The sequence below is a fragment of the Trachypithecus francoisi genome, unplaced genomic scaffold, assembly GCF_009764315.1.
Source record: "Trachypithecus francoisi isolate TF-2019V2 unplaced genomic scaffold, Tfra_2.0 Lachesis_group4, whole genome shotgun sequence".
Classification (NCBI taxonomy): domain Eukaryota; kingdom Metazoa; phylum Chordata; class Mammalia; order Primates; family Cercopithecidae; genus Trachypithecus; species Trachypithecus francoisi.
This window is the reverse complement of record NW_022681469.1, coordinates 137668104-137686923: the sequence shown is the minus strand read 5'-3', so window position 1 is coordinate 137686923 and position 18820 is coordinate 137668104. Positions and strand designations below refer to the sequence as shown.

The 18820-nt window shown below is 44.0% G+C and overlaps 1 protein-coding gene across 3 annotated transcripts in view; it reads right to left on the bottom strand.

Annotated features, from left to right (window-relative positions):
• Nucleotides 1-18820, bottom strand: part of HECW1 (HECT, C2 and WW domain containing E3 ubiquitin protein ligase 1) — a 441946-nt gene that overhangs the window by 246850 nt on the left and 176276 nt on the right. For all 3 annotated transcript variants that reach the window (XM_033193922.1, XM_033193924.1, XM_033193923.1), the window contains exons 2-3: nucleotides 11358-11682; nucleotides 2798-2905 (exon numbers count right to left, since the gene is read on the bottom strand). In XM_033193922.1, coding sequence (XP_033049813.1) covers nucleotides 2798-2905; nucleotides 11358-11682 — 433 coding nt within the window. The remainder of the gene's footprint in view (nucleotides 1-2797; nucleotides 2906-11357; nucleotides 11683-18820) is intronic.

Sequence of the window (18820 nt, the reverse complement as noted above, 5' to 3'; positions counted from 1 at the left end):
GCTCTATATATGTTACAGAAATCTTTAAAAATTGCCTTGAAGGGAATGGCACTAGGGCTGGATTAATTTACAACACGAATTCTCCCTTTTTGGTGTGTTGGCTCATGCAAATGAGGAGACAGTCAGGAGATCATATAGTATCAAAGTGTAGAAGGGATGTGGCTTTATGGGATATGGTCACTGCCCCTTGAGACTGAGTCAGGTATATTGAAATTACCATCCAGAGATTTCCTCTTCCTTAATATTTATCTTCCTGACTTAAAAAGATAAAAACTTGCAGGCTGTGTTTGTGCCAGCACCATTGAGAACTGCTACTTTACTGTGACCTTAAAATGGGTTCTTATGTCTATTTCTCAATTAATTAGAACCCAAAGGGAAAAAGTGGGTGCATAGTAAGAAAGAAAAACCTCTCTTACCAAAATTCCATTGTAGGTTTGTGCACACATTTGATTATTTGTCTAACAATCATTACTCATGCAAGTTTTATCCTTTCCATTCTTATTGAAATTTAGGAGGTTTATATTAGGTACCACTTGCTGTAGCCATCTTTACACCCCAAACAAGCCCATATTTCCTATGCTGAATGATGCTATTTGTTGGGTAATGGGAGAGGTCAGCATGACTAGGGTGAAGGGTGTCTGCTGGGGAGGATGGAGAAGTAGGGCTGTGGGCTGAGGGTGAGTTTATGTTGGGGCTTGCCAGCTGAGCAGAGAGATTGCAGCTGATGCAGTAGGAAAGAGGAGCCATGGAGCTTTGGGGCAGATGGTAGCAGAACTGGGTTTCAGGGATTTTTCCTGGCATGGATTAGAGAGGAGAAAAGCCAGAGCCAGGGAGATAAGTAAAGAAAAGAAATTCTGGCCAGGTGCAGTGGCTCACGCCTGTAATCCCAGCACTTTGGGAGGCCGAGGCAGGTGGATTGCCTGAGGTCAGGGGTTCGAGACCAGCCTGGCTAACATTCTGAAACCCCGTCTCTACTGAAAATACAAAAAATTGTGGTGGGTGCCTGTAATCCCAGCTACTCGGGAGGCTGAGTCAGGAGAATCCCTTGAACCTGGGAGGCAGAGGTTGCAGTAGGCCGAGATCGTGCCATTGCACTCCAGCCTGGGCCACAAGAACAGAACTCTGTCTCAAAAAAAAGAAAAGAAATTCTCTTGCTGGGAGTTTTATGACGCCAATCTCAAAGACAAGAGCCAGAAACCATATCTTCTAAAATCATGTTCCCTCTACACCCTGATAGCATAAAAAATTCCTCATTGTTTATTCATTCTGCATGAGCCAACACAAAAAAGAGCTATTGGTGTCATTGCTGGGAGCAGAGATACCATAAGTTTCTTCAAAGACCGACACCAGGACTTTCATCTTCACATCTGTAGTCCTTGGAATATAGTAGGTCTTACAAAAACATTTGTCAAGGGAGTGAATGAAAATAAAAGTGAATGAAAATGAAAGCAAAATATACTTGAGGATATAGTTTTTCTTGGACCACAAGTTAAATGCCAATGGATAACTTCAGATTCCTAGCCATGCACCTTTTCCTCTGAGAACTGGATAGCTGGAATAACAGACCACTCCATTTCCTTTCTGACATGCCACATTGAATGAACATCTGCTAAGAACCAGAAAGTGCATGAAGAAGTTTGTCCATGAAATCACTCCATACCCAAGTGGAGGAGAAGCAGCTGTGGACTGAAGGTAAGCTGTGCATTTCCTCAACTGGCAGATGTCAAGCCCATAATCTGAGCTTCGTGTGTAGGAAATACCTACACATGAAGCCCATCTAGGTATTTCCTCATGCAATAAGAAATACACCAGTATGGGGAGCCATGAAAAAAGCCTGCCATAACTCTGATAATGATTTATTTTCAAAGGCAGAAGAAAATTTTAGAAAACATATACACAGCTGGGCGCGGTGGCTCAAGCCTGTAATCCCAGCAATTTGGGAGGCCGAGACGGGCGGATCACGAGGTCAGGAGATCGAGACCATCCTGGCTAACACAGTGAAACCCCGTCTCTACTAAAAAAAAATACAAAAAAAAAAAAAAAAAAATAGCCGGGCAAGGTGGCAGGCACCTGTAGTCCCAGCTACTCAGGAGGCTGAGGCAGGAGAATGGCGTAAACCCGGGAGGCGGAGCTTGCAGTGAGCTGAGATCCGGCCACTGCACTCCAGCCTGGGTGACAGAGCGAGACTCCGTCTCAAAAAAAAAAAAAAGAAAACATATACATAAGATACATGACAGCAAGTTTATACATCCAAAAATGTCAGTAGATTAAAAATCAAAGAAATACGATGGCAGTACCAATGTCTCACAGCCCTCCAGAGGAGCTGTAGCTAGAGCCAAAGGTCAGAGCAAAATGTGGAAAATCACTGACAGACTGGCACCATGGGCAGGAAGCCTTGAAGGCCTGGGTCAAGCAAAGGCAGAACTAGAGGGCAGGATGCCTGTTGAGAAGACCTGATCTAACTGTGGCTACACTGGAGACGCCCCCGGAGGAGTTATGGAGTGAAAGTTAAGGGACCTGAGCCAAAGGGTCCCAAGTCCAGGGGCTTATGAATAGGAACCAACTCTTCCTTGGTATTAAAGGGGCAGCCCTCTGGGCTGGTTGGGTGACTTTTATCCAACGGCCCTAGACCTCACCACTCACTACTGAACATATTTTTAAGGATCTCTTTAAATCTACACCTCTTTTTTAGAGGGCCCATTTCCTAGTGGAGGCAGTGCAGCAGAACAAATAATGAAACAGTTGAATTCTGCTTCATCCATGCCTGCCAAGCCACAAGAATGGTAAAGATACTCACGTTCCACAAAGTACGAGCTGGCATCAATCTTCCAGATGATCTGGCCCCGATGAGAACCATTGACTCCACGGTTCTTATAGTCCAGAAAGTTTTCGGACAAGACCTCATCTATATTCCCAGAGGAAGAAAGCAGAGCAGAGAAACATATCAGTTAACAGCCTATTTAGGGGAATAAAAGAAAACAAGCAAAGGCTACAAATGCTGCTTCCATCTCAACAGAAGGGAGCGCACCTGGAATCAGAGAGCAGGAAGCATCCCAAGACGCCATTGGGACCAAACGCTTTTTATGCAGGGATCTCCTCCCCACCCCATAGCACTCCTGGCAGGAGATCATCTAGCTGGTTCTGGAACACCTCCAGAAACAGAGAAATAATTACTGCTATTGCGGTTCACTTCACTTTTAAAGAGCTCTTCCATGTGTGAAAGCTCAGTGTGAAAATCTTCCTTCTAAAGCTTCTATGAACCAATTTGAGACTGGGGGCGAGACATAAAGAAAGTCTCCATGTGGGGTCTAGTTCTCATGGACTCCACCTCAAATCATCTCTCCTCCCGCCTGGGCATCACCACCATCCTCTACACGGTCGCACCCATGAACTTATCCATCCATCCATCATGCACTCATGCATCCGTTGTTCATTCAGCAGCTGAAATCCAACCATCTGCCAGATGCTGGGGAAGGTGCAGGGGCTGTGGTGTTGGGCAAAACCAGTATGGTCTCTTCTGAACCAAAGCTTACAAACAATTGAGAAGACAAAGTGTAAACACTAAGCAAAGGAATAAATGTTTGATTGTAACTTGTGATAAGAGATGGAAAGGAGGCCGGGCGTGGTGGCTCACACCTGTAATCCCAGCACTTTGAGAGGCCGAGGTGGGCAGATCACCTGAGGTCAGGAGTTTGAGCAGCCTGGCCAACATGGTGAAACACCTGTTTCCACTTTAAAAAAAAAAAATTACAAAAATTAGCCAGGCATGGTGGCAGGCACCTGTAATCTCAGGTATTTGGGAGGTTGAGGCAGGAGAATTGCTTGAACCTGGGAGGTGGAGGTTTCAGTGAAGCGAGATCATGTCCAGCCTGTTTACAGAGTGAGACTGTCTCGTCAAAATAAAAAAAAAAAAAAAAAAAGAAAGGAAAAGAACAGGGTGCTGTGATAGAGTGACAAGGAAGGAGGCCAGGGAGTGGGGTAGGGGGGTGGTCAGGAGAGCGCTGAGGGAGGAGACGAGGCCTGGGAGGAGCTCTGGGTGACTGTGTGCTTTCACCTCTTGCTGTTCTCTGCTCATCACTTTGCAACCCATCGATGTCCTCTTTAAAACCAGTGCCCAGAGAGAAATGCAGCATTCTTGGGGAGGACAGATCTGAGAAGAATACCAAGCTGCCTGTTACCTTCTTGGTTGCAGACCCCACACTTTCAGTGCAGACTAAGACATGGATATGACTTTTACCCTGATCTTCTACGGAGCCCTTGTAGTTTCCACTTCACCAGAAATAATTTGAGCTAGATGGATCTGAGGCTATGGGGAAAACCAAGTGTTGAGAGTCCAAATCCACTGTAGGGGCTGGAGGGACAACCTGGGCAAGGGCACCCGAGGGCAGGCCCAGAGCCCCAGCTCTGCAGAGAGCCCTTCTCATGATTGCCTTTTCTCTCCTGACACCCTGTGGTTCACATGCTGCACCTGGCTGGACCGAGAAAACAGGCAGAGATGAAGTGCAAAAAGCACTGAGCTTGAGGCCAAAGGGCCCAGCTCTTGAGGCCTTTTGTGCCATTTGCCAATAGTGTCGCTTCTGTAGTCTTTCCTCATCTGCAAAGTGGGGAGTAGTAATAACTTCAGTCTTACAGGGGAGCACTACATGAGATAACTGTAAGCAGACTTGTAATCTGCTATGTGGATTGCACATTTTAGGCTGCCCCTTCTCTGGCAAAAACATGACTGGGCAAATGAACACTCATTACTGATAAGAACTGTTTGTATCCTTTGGAAAATCACTTGTTTGCAAAATTTGCCTGTCTTTTTATTCACAGTGTGTGCTCACAGCCCTGTTTGGGTTACCAAGAAGATTGCATAATACATCTTTTACAGTAATTGCCTCATTTCTGCAAAAAGGCGTAATATTTTGCTAGCTCCCTGGGTCTTCAGCACAGATATAACAAGTCTCACACCCAGGTAGAAATTTGCCTCATTATAGCAGTTCTCCAAGGGGTGGTATTTCCCTGAATTTCTCCACTCTGACCACTGGGATATTCCCTTTAATGGTCATGGTGGGATTTATAGACAATAACACCTGGAAGAAGGATGTTCATTCATGCATGAGATAATGGGTACTGGGTACTTTGTTCTGCTCCAGACATTGTGCTAAACCCTGGGGATACACTGGTGAATAAGACACGGTCTGTGTTCTCAGGCAGTTTCTAATATATTTGGAGAGTTATTAAAAAAAAAGGTAATTTCGTTAGAATATAGAATGTACAAAAGGGGATTAATTATCAAGGAATCACAGGAACATGAATGAGAAAAAGATGAAGGGGAGGTGGGAAGAATCAGAAAAGGATGATGAGGATGGCAAAACACACACACACATACACACATTAATGAGAAAAACATATTTTGCTGTAGACATTTAAACACAATACATTTTAAAGGACTGGCCACTGGTCTTGGTAAGCATCCCCTTCCCTCACACTAACAATAACATTTAATCACAAATATCACGCAAGAAAAATAGAACAGTCTGTATTCTTGCCTGGGCCATCTGGGCTGAGAGGTCAAACCCTTCCCCAGAGGCATTTGTTACAAGTTGTTAGAAAAGTTACTAGTCTTTGCTTAGGAATCAAAATGCATTGACAGGGTCAGTTGCAGAAATCCAAAATCAGTCTACATATTTTATACAGAAAGGGATTTAATGCAGGGAATTCGGGGCTGGAGAAGTGGACTCTAGGCAGGGCCTCTGGAATCAGGATAACTGCCTAACTGGCTCTCCAACGAGGCTGATGCCTTTGTCTCACTCACAAGGGCTGCCCTGGGACCTGCTGAATATAACTGCTCAGTACAGTCACTGCAATCTGGAGAGCAGATGGCTGCTGTGCAGGCCATGGCGGCTGCCTCTCCGCCCGTGAAGACAGTGATCAGCCAGTGGCAAGCGGAGTAGGTCACTGCCTGCCCCCACCTCCACTGCCTGTTGGTGTCCAGGAAGCTAGAGAGTAGACTCAGGACACTGCTGCAGAAAAGCTCCATTTCTCAAGGCCATGCTTGTAGCAGCCACAGGCTCAAGAGCAGGATCCCCACATTTCACATATTCACCTTCCTGATCTTGCACAGGTGCAGCTAAATGAATCGAATTTGCATCCAGAACATGGTTGCACAGGAGTCTGGGAAATGTAAATTTAGAGGATCAGATTCTGCACTAGGGGAAGGCACAGGAGATGAGAGGAGAGAGGAGAGTAGAGGGGAGGAGACAGGAGGAGAGAGGAGAGGAGGGGAGGGGAAGGAAGCGGAGGGAGGGGAAGGAAGGGGAGGGAAGGGGAGAGGAGAGGAGAAGGGGGAGGGGAGGGGAGGAGAGAGGAGGGGAAAGGAGAACTGGAATGGACACTGTGGCCAAGCCACACTCTCCACATCAGTGTGGAATGGGTGCTCTGGGCTCTCTACCACGAGGCTGTTATTTTCTGCATTCTTGTTATGATGGAAGCCTCTTTGTGGGAGCAATATTACATCCCCTTTGAGGCAGGAAGCTTACATCTACCATTACTATGTGATCTTAGGCAGTTTATTTAATCATTCACTACAAAACGGGGATTAAATACTATAAGTACCTACCTCAAAATCTTGTTGAAAGGATTCCTTGAGTTAATATAGCTAGTGATCTTAGACCAGTGTCCAACATCTAATAAGCAGCTATTTCTGCTTAGAATCTGGGCTAAAAATAGGGCCCTCTATTGCAAATCCCTATGATACTTACTATGTAAAACCATTAATAATAACTTGAAGCACTAGCTCACATCAGTACTAAGATTTTGTCATCGTACATTTTGTACAGAACATGTAGAGATCAGTTCCTCAAGAAAAGATTATATTTTCTGAGTGGTATGCATTTCCTCTGGTGTGTAGAATCCTACCACCTGCTCCTCATTTTATAATAGAGAAAGGAAAAGGATCTTTGTGGATTATTAAAATTTTAATCAGAAAGTTCTAATGAAGCTTACAGAAACAGACATACCTAAGAAACAAGTAATATATTTTCTCTTGATTTGTCTTCAAAATAAAACTTGTAGCTGTGGTTTCCATGCCACAAGCTATAATAGAAGAGTGGATAACAAACACGCTATTGCTGTTAGGAGTGGAATAAGCAAGTGAGCCTATAACTGATTAAAAGAGAGAATCAGTATACTACCCAGGTCTCCTACACCCATCAGAAAAAAGATATGGCCTCCATTTTCAGAGTAATTCATGCTTTCTGACAACCAAATCTTGGGAAAAAATCTCCGAGGATTCTCCCACTGTGGCTGGACCATGACTTCACTAAATAATGGGACAGGGACGGGTGCGGTGGCTCACTCCTTTAATCCCAGGAGTTTGGGAGGCTGAGGTGGGTGGATCACCTGAGGTCAGGAGTTTGAGACCAGCCTGGCCAACATGATGAAACCCCATCTCTACTAAAAGCAGAAAAATCAGCCAGGGTTGGTGGTGCATGCCTGTAATCCCAGCTACTTGAGAGGCTGAGTCAGAAGAATCGCTTGAACCTGGGAGGCAGAGGTTGCAGTGAGCTGGGATCATGCCATTGTACTCCAGCCTGGGCAACAGAGCGGGACTCCATCTCAAAATAATGATGATGATAATAATAATAATAATGGGACGGGAGATATGGGGAGAATCTACTTGTCTTTCTTACTACTAAGCCAATGATGTAGAAGCTCCATTCTCTTGTAGAAGCAGGGACTCTAGGCATAAAGTGATAGAGGAGCTCCTAAAAATCAATACCACTTTCTCCCCTTCTGTGGCCTTTCCTTCAGATTGTTTCTTTGGACACATGAATTCTGTGTGTGCCTTAACTGAGAAATACAGCTTCTGCTCTTCTAGATTCTAATAGGGTGCCTGATGTAAAGGAAAAACTTTAATTCTTCAAGAGTTGGGTTCCATAAATCAGCAGCCACACTTCCCCCTCTACATTCAGGTATCTTCCCCCTCTTATGGCAGAACAGTCCTGTTTGCTTTGAGAGCTCTAGAAGTCCTACCATGCTGAAAGCATCACAACCCTGGCCTCTGCTGGACATTTGATGGCACACTGATGTGCCATGGCCCATACCCAACACTGCACCGCAATGATGTGCTAGTCCTGTGGCGGCCTGAGTCTTGAGCCAGGGGAGGCAGCTGTGCGACTGTGGGAGCCACTGACTCGACATCTCCTCATTCATGAAATGACAGATGAGATGAAATCACTGTCTCTACATTTCTCGGCCTAGATCTCTGATTTGATCTCTGGCAAAGCATGACAAATGTGGAAGATAAGCTACTAAGGACTTACACATTATTGACTTTTAAGATTCACAGACAATTTCGGATTTGGAAGTTATTTTTGAAATGCTATGCCATTGAAAGTGTTGGCATTTTGCATTACATAACTTCACAGTTATATATGTGTAGCTACAATGAGAATAACAAACTGTCAAATTAAGGTTCTAGAATGATGAGTTGTGGTTACTTTTATCTCAGTCAAAATGTCATGTTAACACCAGATCTTATTCATTCATGGAGTTTCGTAATACCTGATACAGCTACCCACCCCCTCCTCCATCTCCCTCTTCTTTTGTTCTCTCCAGTCTCCTGGTTGTCCTGCCTCTTCACCACCTCCTCCTCTTCTGTTTGAGTTCCTCGTCTGCCTCTCCCCTGCCCCTCTCTCACTGTGACTATCTGGTGCTCTCTTTCTGTACACAGCACTAGAGTGAGCTTATCCACCCCCAAGATGTCTGTTACCCCAAATCTACAACCCTAGCTTGGATCCCTGGCTAAGCTTCAGACCCATTCATTCATTCACTGTGGAAGCACGTCCCTCAGGTGTTCCACACTCAGTAATTCCATCTTGAGCTCATTACCTTCTCCCCAAACAGGCTTCTCTTCCAGTGGGTCCCTAACCTGAGGAATAGCATCAGCACTCATCAGCTGCGGGAAGATGCCCTTGTAAGGAGTTGACTCAAAACTAGATCTGGGCTGGGCGTGGTGGCTCATGCCTGTAATCTCAGCATTTTGGGAGGCTGAGGCTGAAGGATCACTTGAGCCCAGGAGTTTGAGCCTGGGCAATATAATGAGACTCTATCTCAATAAAAAACCAAACCAAAACAAACCAAAAACAAACCAAATCAAATCAAACCAAAACCCTAGATTCAGAACCTAAACCTAATTACCTCAAGTGCTAAACAAAAAACATTCACGATGAAGGTCAGTATGGGTGGGAGGGGACTGTGGCAACACTGAAGGTCACAGGCCAGCCTAGGGAGGGTGCAGATACTTAACTCCAGCTGATTAGAACCATGTGGTATCACAGGCTTAGGCTGCCGAACTGGAGACTTTTGTGAAAGAAGCTAGAAAGTTGGGTTTCAACTTGAAACTTCTACATTTTAAGTGTGGATGGATAATCAATCACATTTAAAACAAAACAATGTAAATGAAACAAAATATGCAGCCGGGGGCAGTGGCTCACACCTGTAATCCCAGCACTATGGGAAGCTGAGGTGGGTGGATCACCTGAGGTTGGGGGTTTGAGACCAGCCTGACCAACATGGAGAAACCCCATCTCTACTAAAAATACAAAACTAGCCAGGTGTGGTGGCACATGCCCGTAATCCCAGCTACTTGGGAGGCTGAGGCAGGAGAATCACTTGAACCCGGGAGGCAGAGGTTGCAGTGAGCCGAGATTAGGCCATTGCACTCCAGCCTGGGCAACAAGATTGAAACTCTGTCTCAAAAAAAAAAAAAAAAAAAAAAAAAAAAAGCTCGTTGGGCTGTTATTTTGCAATCTCTGTTCTTTTTTTTTTTTTTTTTTTTTGAGACGGAGTCTTGCTCTGCCACCCAGGCTGGAGTACAGTGGCCGGATCTCAGCTCACTGCAAGCTCCGCCTCCCGGGTTTACGCCATTCTCCTGCCTCAGCCTCCCGAGTAGCTGGGACTACAGGCGCCCGCCTCGTCGCCCGGCTAGTTTTTTTGTATTTTTTTAAGTAGAGACAGGGTTTCACCGTATTAGCCAGGATGGTCTCGATCTCCTGACCTCGTGATCCGCCCGTCTCGGCCTCCCAAAGTGCTGGGATTACAGGCTTGAGCCACCGCGCCCGGCCTGCAATCTCTGTTCTTGACGGATAGTATCTACTTTTATTCAAGAACAATTTTTGTTTTTCAGAAACAAATTGAATTTTAACTTTTGGAAATCCAGTTTAGCTAGTCACAGCTATTTGTGTAAAAATTTCAACAATGTATGCCTCTCCATCTTTACATTAATGTGTGTGTTATAAACATACTAACCAAGCTGATGGAAAAACCTTTAAGAGACCCAAGAATATTTCCCTGAGAACTAGTTAGTCAGATAAGATCCCCTTTATTTTATCAGAAAAACTGTCCAGGTTGTAAACTACTCATAACAATCCATTACTTTCTGTGATGTTAAATCCGGTGTTGTTTGTCTGAATGTGCAAATGTTGCAGAGCACAGCCTGAAGGCAGAAGGCCTGGCCTTGGATGGACCTGGTGTTGAATCTGTTGACTCTTGTGGCCTTCCAGCAATTATAACTTGACTTTTGGGTAAACACATCAATTTCCATGACAGCTGATTCTGTCACATAAAATAGATGAAATACATTTTTCATTTAAATTGGTTTTCATAATTACAAGATTTTCAAAACCAATCCATGGGAATGGTGAAACTTTCATAAAAATAATTGCCTCAGCATCCAACTTATTTGCATAACTTGTTTTGTTTGCAAAGACTTGAGAAAATTCACATAGAACAATTTCTTCTGGTGAACTTTCAACTTTGGCACTTTCAAAATTTTGAATAAATCTCCACCTAAAGTAAGGCAAGTTAGCTTTCTCCAGCACCATGCCTGTATGCCTGTATGTATAATCCCAGGTTGTCTGTTGAATACAAAGCAGTAAGAATGTTGGAAGAGCTGGTGAAGATGACGCTGGAAACTGAAGTGAAATGACCTCCATGTAGGTGTGCTTACATGGGTTGGGCATATGGTGTTACTTTGTCTTATAAGCACATAGATTTAAAAACAGGCTTTGATATTAACTTATTCACAAGTAGAAGAGCTTCTATAGTTGCAAATGATAATGACGTTTGTGTTTAACCACACCTCACTCTGCTATATCTCATGATTTTCTTTCATGGAATAGAGATGGCAAGAGAGGCCTTATTATCCATTTTGCAGAAAAACAAGGTCATGCCATAGTGGTCTTCAGCGTGTTAGAATCTGGCATATAACACAGTTGCTTGTATATTTTAATTATATTGCAGGTTTATTAAAACGTGACAGCATATGTAAAAGTGAATTATGAACAATGCACTTGGCACATTCTACTCACCAATGAGGTACATGCCAATCCAGTCCCCAGCGTCCACTTCCTCCTTTATGTCCCAGTGGATGATCAGGTCCTGAGAGTGCCCGATGGAGTAGTAGGAGCTGCTGACCATGAGCGTGGAGCGGCTGTCCGAGGTGACCAGGTCGGTGTCGCTGGTGGAGCGGGGAATGGTGACGCCATCATGGGAGCCGCCCCTGAGCTCCATGTTGTGGAACTGGTCGGGATTGTAGCTGTATCGGAGCGGCTCCTTGCACCGGCGTCGGCTCTGGGAGTTTCTAGAAGGAGACGCCATGGCGGCCAGGCCTAAAAACCTGTTCTGGTACAGATTCTGTGGGAGCAAAGAGACAGTGAGCAGGGTCAGGGCACGCCGGCCACTCAGTTGCTGTCATCACAGGAAAATGAAATATGTGCCGCGAGACACGCGCTGTGAGTGAGCTGCCCTGCTGGGCAGATCTGAAACATGGCATAGAGCATCTTCCTCGTGACAAAGGCTGCAGCTCTGGGTTCACACGGGGACAGCAAGAACAAAAACACGAGTGCACCAGGGTGTCCTGCGTTTCCGTGCTCTGTTGGAGTCTCTGCCTCTCCTGGCTCTAACCCACTCGATACCAGAAGGACTGGGATGTGTAGAATGACCCTGAAGGTGTGACTATTCCTCAACCAAACACCATCCCTCGAGTTCTCCAACACCAATTACATTGGATCTGATTTGATCCTTCTTTAAGGCAAACGATGATTATCATTATTAACCTCTGCGTGATCCCTGCAGCATTCAGGTCCCTACACACAGCCCAGAATTAGAAGTGGTCCCTGCTGGGTAAGGCAGTCACTCCTCTATTTACAATCTTTCACTCTACAGAATGCCTTCGGGCTGTATGAAGTTTCTTTGAAGGATTTCAAACATCCTAATACGCTTTGAACACTACGATTTTCAATAAAATCCAATCTCAGAGGACTGTATCTCCCTTGGAGCCAGTGTTAGTGTAGAAAACATGGATGAGAAAAAGATGCATTTTTGTATTGTTTACAACTTTGAGCACTTAAAATGAGCCAAGCTGATGCAGAGCAATAACTCGTTTTGGGCACAGATAGCTTTGAAAACACAGAAAGACAGGCAGCAAATAGAACTCACGCAGAGGATTTGTTTTTGAAACAAGCAGGGGTGATTCTGACTTCATCCAAGTATACTAAAATTGCGTTTAAATGAACATTTTTGGGGGGTCCTGGTTATTGAAGTTCATGTTGTTCCATATGTAGTTTTCAAGAAGAGAATATTAAGACCTAAAAAAGTGTTGACTCATGAAGTTTAGATCCCAGGAACTGTAACTTATTATGCACCTAATCAAATGCAAATTATTGACTTTTTGTTTACCAGCCATGATGAGCAGACTATGGCAACAGTGTACTCTTTCAGTTACATCAACACAGTTAGCAGTAATTTAGGCCTGCACTTTTTCCATCCTCCAAGACCAGGATGTTGTAAAAAGTCTATTAGCCTGAGAAAGCACAGCGTTGGCATTCTGAGTCTTGGTCCTCTATGGCCATGGGGCAGGCAGGCCCTTTCACTCATCTGTGTCTCCGGTTTGGAATTCCTTTGGCCCTACTGGTGGTTGCTGTAGAATTATAATGGGCAGGCAAGCCAGACTGCAAAAAGCATCTCATCACCCTACTGGGACCATATTTCTTATTTTTTCAAAATGCTTGTCACTATAGCAGTATGAAAATAGATGGACCATGGTGTTGCCTGGAAACCATCCCTCCTCTCAGGAACACAGGCAAAGCGCTGAAGACCAGGGAAGCAGGAACCACCCACCTATCTCAAGGCACCATGGCTATTCTGGGCAGTTCAGGGAGGATCTCAGTAAACTGATACCCCTCCAGGAGGCGCTGACCAGAGACCTTTGTAAAATCCCCAAAACAGAAAGGCTGCTGCAACAGCACAAGGTTTGTTTAGTTCCCACATACCTTAAGTGGACTAATACCATCTTATAATATTACAGAGATTCAAAATAATTATGAGTTAGACCATAATCAAAGCTGAGGCAACACCTACCAGCTTCCCAGTTGTGGGTCTATCCCTGGACAATTTAATCTTTCTGGACCTCGGTTTCCTCCTCTGTAAATGGGCTGTTGTCAGAATTTAATGAGACAGTAGTGCACGTCAAGTTCTTAGTATGGTACGTGCTCAATAAATAAAAATCTCCTGCTAAGACAGTACTGGTAATGCTTTAGGAAGGAAACCTCACCGAGACATAGGGCCTGGGCACTCAGCCAGGCTCCGTCACTGAACAGGCTTCCTTCACGCCACCCCAGAGTCCTCACTCTTAAGTTCATGCATTAAATTCAAGAAACCCTCAGGTTTTCTTACAAAATCAAAGTACCAAGGGTTAAACAGCCTAGTGTATTTGTAAAGGTGCTCTATAGACCGGTGTTCAGGGCAGAGGCTCCTTTATTTGTAAGGTTTACAACTGAGTAGGATTTTTTGCAATCATGATGAAGAGCCTAAGATAAAATTTTTATGTATGTGGTTTCCATCAGGGCCTCAAAAGGATTATAGGGTGTTTCTCTTTTGCTGAAGACAACAATTCTGCTATTGCATTTTTACTAAAATCCCCTGGAAAGTAGAGAACTCTCCTGAAACTGTCCAATTATGCCAGTGATCACTGTCCACACGGTGAGAGCAAAGGTAGAGAAGGGAACATTAGTCAAAGAAGACATTTGTCAGCAATTACTGGATTGGAACGATGACATTTGCCCGGGATAAGCGGGGCAGTCTCAAAGCTGTCCCTTGCACCCCACCCTCTCCCACCACCCTGTCTTTGCACACATCCTCCCCATTCCTACTTGCAGGCAGGATCTGCACTTCTGCGTCAGAATTATGCTCCAGCACCAACTCTGCTGTAACCGCTCCTTGCCTCCTTCCCATTCCTAAGAGTGGAACTTTCTGCTCCATGATGCACAGGAATCCCATTCCCCTGCAGGGATTCTTAGGTACTGTTGCTAGCTGATCTGTCCACGTTCACTCCTACACTGTGAAGTTTTCTCCTCTGTATATCCCCTGTACCTTGCATAATTCCTGGCATGAAAAACCCCCAAAGCTTTAATTTATAGAAATTATTTTATTCAATGATATCCCTTCTTGTTCCAGAAAGGGTTTAAGATGGCTTATAAAAATAGATAAAATGGCCGGGAGCGATGATTCAGGCCTGTAATCCCAGCACTTTGGGAAGCCGAGGCAGGCAGATCACCTGAGGTCAGACGTTCAAGACCAGCCTGGCCAGCATGGTGAAACCCTATCTCTACTAAAAGTACAAAAATTAGCCGGGCATGGTGGTGGGTGCCTGTAATCCCAGCTACTTGGGAGGTTGACACAGGAGAATCGCTGGAACCTGGGAGGCGGATGTTGCAGTGAACCAAGATTGTGCCACTGCACTCCTGGGCAACAAGAGTGAGACCCTGTCTCAAAAAAAAAGAAAAAATACAGAAAGGCATGATAATTTAGTAGTAGATGATACATAAGAGAAGAAAATAAAGATATGAACACAAAGTTATGTAGGAAGGAAGTGGACTTAAAATTATATTCCATCATGTCCAAAACAGGTGTTTTTATTAAAGACTCACAACAGTTGTTCCTTTTTATTTTTAATTTCCCAGCTTTATTGAGGTATAATTGACAAATAAAATTGCATGATTTTAAGGTGTACGATGTGAAGATTATATAGACAGAAATATATAATATATATTATATATTATGTACAATATGTAAGTATATATATTTCACTGTATATAGTGAAACATATATTTTATTTTATATATTTTATAAAAAACCAGAAATGATTACTACAGTCAGGTTAGTTAGCACATCCATCCCTCACCTAGTTACCCCATTTTTATTTTATTTTGTTTTGGTTTGTGGTGAGCACATTTGAGCAAATGTCAACAGTTGCTTCTTGAACACAGCAACTGGATAGAGCTGATTGCTCAACATGCAATTCCTCTGTGGTTATGTTTCTCCCAGGCATTCACAAGTGTTTCTAGCACATACTATAGACTCATCAGGCTGGAAGAAGCAATTTAATCATTCTCTCTTCACATCTGAACTGTGGGAGATAGATGAAGCTCTGTCCTGTTTTTAAATAGCCCTGGATAAAAGGCCACTCTCTTCCTAGACAGTGATTCCAATGTCTTACAACTCTGCCATTCTTCCTAACCTCTAAAGCAGATCTCCCCAACAGGAGACCTCCTTTCTTTTTCCTCTCTGCAGAGGGTGGCCCTCCCGATCTCTGTATGTATGGGAAATCAGTGGATATCACTAAATTTCTCCCAGCCTTTTCTCCAACTCACTAATAACTCAAGTATCTTTCGTCTTCTTTTCCCTTTGGTGATAAACAATAGGAACTGATAGGAGGACCACAGGAATATCAGCAATAGTTTCGGTAACACTGTAATTTCCCAGCTATTGGTTGTAATCACGTGTCCCTAGTTACGGGCTATGTGAAGCATAGATTTTAGTTGACCCTTGAAAAAGTGGGTCTGATGAGTGAGTCCCTGAGAGCAATTTAAATATACCGTACAAACTGCCCTGCTTTATAGGGAGTAAATACCATCTGCTGTTTTTTTTTCTTCCTATTTATATCAGAGGACCCACCAATGTTGTGTTTATTTGTTTTGCTTTCCAACTTAAACAACATCGTAATTGTTGAAATGTTTTGAATTAAGTGATATGCTCTTTGTTGTTTTTCTTTTTTTCTTAATCTTGGAACAGGCCTTGTGGGTTTAATATGTTTTAAGATATTCTCATGGAGTATAGCACATTAACAAAAATAAAACCTGTAAAAAAACCAGAATCTTAAAAGCAGAAAATCATCACTTCTAGGGATGGAACATGTTATTATGCATCGATTTTTTTTTTTTTTAAGAACCTGGAGACAAAAGATTCTGCTCTGTCAGTTTCTATCTAACTAAGTCATTAATAGCGTTTCTGTCTTGCAATATAAAGCCGTGAGTGAGTGCCATCTCAGAAATGAAAAGAAAGCAGACAAAGGCATGCCTATAATAGAGTAAATGACTCTTAAAAATTGCCTCTACACCAAGGAATCAAAAATTGTAAGTGAAATACACAGCCCTTGAAGGAAGCTTCATTAAAGTATATATGATGAGGTTATAGAAACTGGCATTATTTAGTTGGAAGAAAGAACGTAATACTTTTTTAGTCCATGAGCAGATTTTACTTTGATCAAGAAGACGCCTGCAGCTTCTTGCTCAAAGCTGTCCTGCACTCGGCTTTGTTATGACACCAGGAGGGTAATGGAACTTAAAAAAAAAAAAAAAAAAATCAAAACTTGTCTTTTTCTACAAAAGATTTGAGAAAATTTACAACCCAAGAAATATATAATAGAATAGGAAAATACAAAACAGACAGCAATCAGGAAGTAGCAATACGAAGGAAGACAAAAATAAAATAATTCTGAGCATTTGCTCTATGCAGCGGAATTTTGTATATCTCATTAAAATACTATCAAGGCCAGGCATAGTGACTTATGCCTGTAATCCCAGCACTTTGGGAGGCTGAGATGGGCAGATCACCTGAGGTCAGGAGTTCGAGACCAGCCTGGGCAACATGGTGAAACCCTGTCTCTACTAAAAATACAAAATTAGCCAGGCATGGTGTCACATGCCTGTAATCCCAGCTACTTGGGTGGCTGAGGCAGGAGAATAACTTGAACCCAGGAGGCAGAGGTTGCAGCGAGCCAAGATCATGCCATTGAACTCCAGCCTGGGCGACAAGAGTGAAACTCCATCTCAAAAAAAAAAAAAAAAAAAAGCTGGGCATGGTGATGGGTGCCTGTAATCGCAGCTGCTGAGGCTGAGGCAGGGAGAATCGCTTGAACCCGGGAGGCAGAGGTTGCAGTGAGCTGAGATCATACACTGCACTCCGTGACAGAATGAGACTCTGTCCCTCCCCAAAAAACAGCAGCAGCAACAACAACAACAACAACAACAGTATCAAGTTTCACTATTCTCAGGTTAAAACCCAGCTCAGAATGGTTAATAAAAATTCTGAGGTCATCCATGTGTGGCAGGAAATGGGGATTGAGCCTGTGTATGGACGATTATAAGAGGGCACTTTTATCTTCTTTTTTTTTTTTTTTTTTTTTTGAGAGGGAGTCTTGCTCTGCCGCCCAGGCTGGAGTGCAGTGGCCGGATCTCAGCTCACTGCAAGCTCGCCTCCCGGGTTCACGCCATTCTCTGTCTCAGCCTCCCGAGTAGCTGGGACTACAGGCGCCCGCCTCGTCGCCCGGCTAGTTTTTTGTATTTTTTAGTAGAGACAGGGTTTCACCGTGTTAGCCAGGATGATCTTGATCTCCTGACCTCGTGATCCGCCCGTCTCGGCCTCCCAAAGTGCTGGGATTACAGGCTTGAGCCACCGCGCCCGGCCTATCATTCTTAAGCATTCTCTCCAAATTACAAAACAGAAGGACAGAATTGCAGTAATTGAGATTCAGATACTTCTCTGAGAGTCTTGGCAGCCAAGAAGATAAAAGGAGAGCTTAGTTCTTATGATCAGAATACAAGGACTTTTTTCTTCCTCCAAGTTCTTAACAAAATGTTTCATCTTAGACTTTCTGTAGGAAACACAATGAAATGTGGTGAGTAAGATCTCAAGAGACTTTTAATCACAATTATAGTGGCAGATTCCTGGTATAAGGCTTTGACAAAAGCCAAGGTCATCGCAGGAAGAGAGTTCATTAGGGACTTAGCGACTGTGCTGTGTTGCCTTCTGACCACATTCCGAAGTCTGCCTGGCTTAGTCACTTCCAGGGGAAGCTTATACCCTGAAGCTTTCACTCTGAACTCAGTGACTGTTCTCAGTCCTGCAGCTTCCTCTCTGGCCTCAATGGAGATTTCCATCAGAGCCTGAATGAGATGTTCTGTCTAAAACTGCCTTACCTGTCAACTTATTTTCTGTCAGTCCCCTCTACTTAGAAGGCAGGCACCAAGACAGCAGCCCGGCCTAGCAACTTCAGGTCTGCATTTCAAGCAAAAGTAGTGCCTGGTGGCTGGGCGCACTGGCTCACACCTGTAATCCCAGCACTTTGGGAGGCTGAGGTGGGTGGATCACGAGATCAGGAGATCGAGACCATCCTGGCTAATACGGTGAAACCCCGTCTCTACTAAAAGTACAAAAAATTAGCCGGGCGAGGTGGCGGACGCCTGTAGTCCCAGCTACTTGGGAGGCTGAGGCAGGAGAATGGCATGAACCCAGGAGGCGGAGCTTTCAGTGAGCAGAGATTGGGCCACTGCACTCCAGCCTGGGCAACAGAGGGAGACTCCATCTCAAAAAATAAAAATAAAAATAAAAATAAAGAAAAGTAGTGCCTGGCAAGAACATAGATGATGCTCAGTAAATACTTTGTTGAGGCTGTGTGCTGTGGCTCACGCCTGTAATCCCAACACTTTGGGAG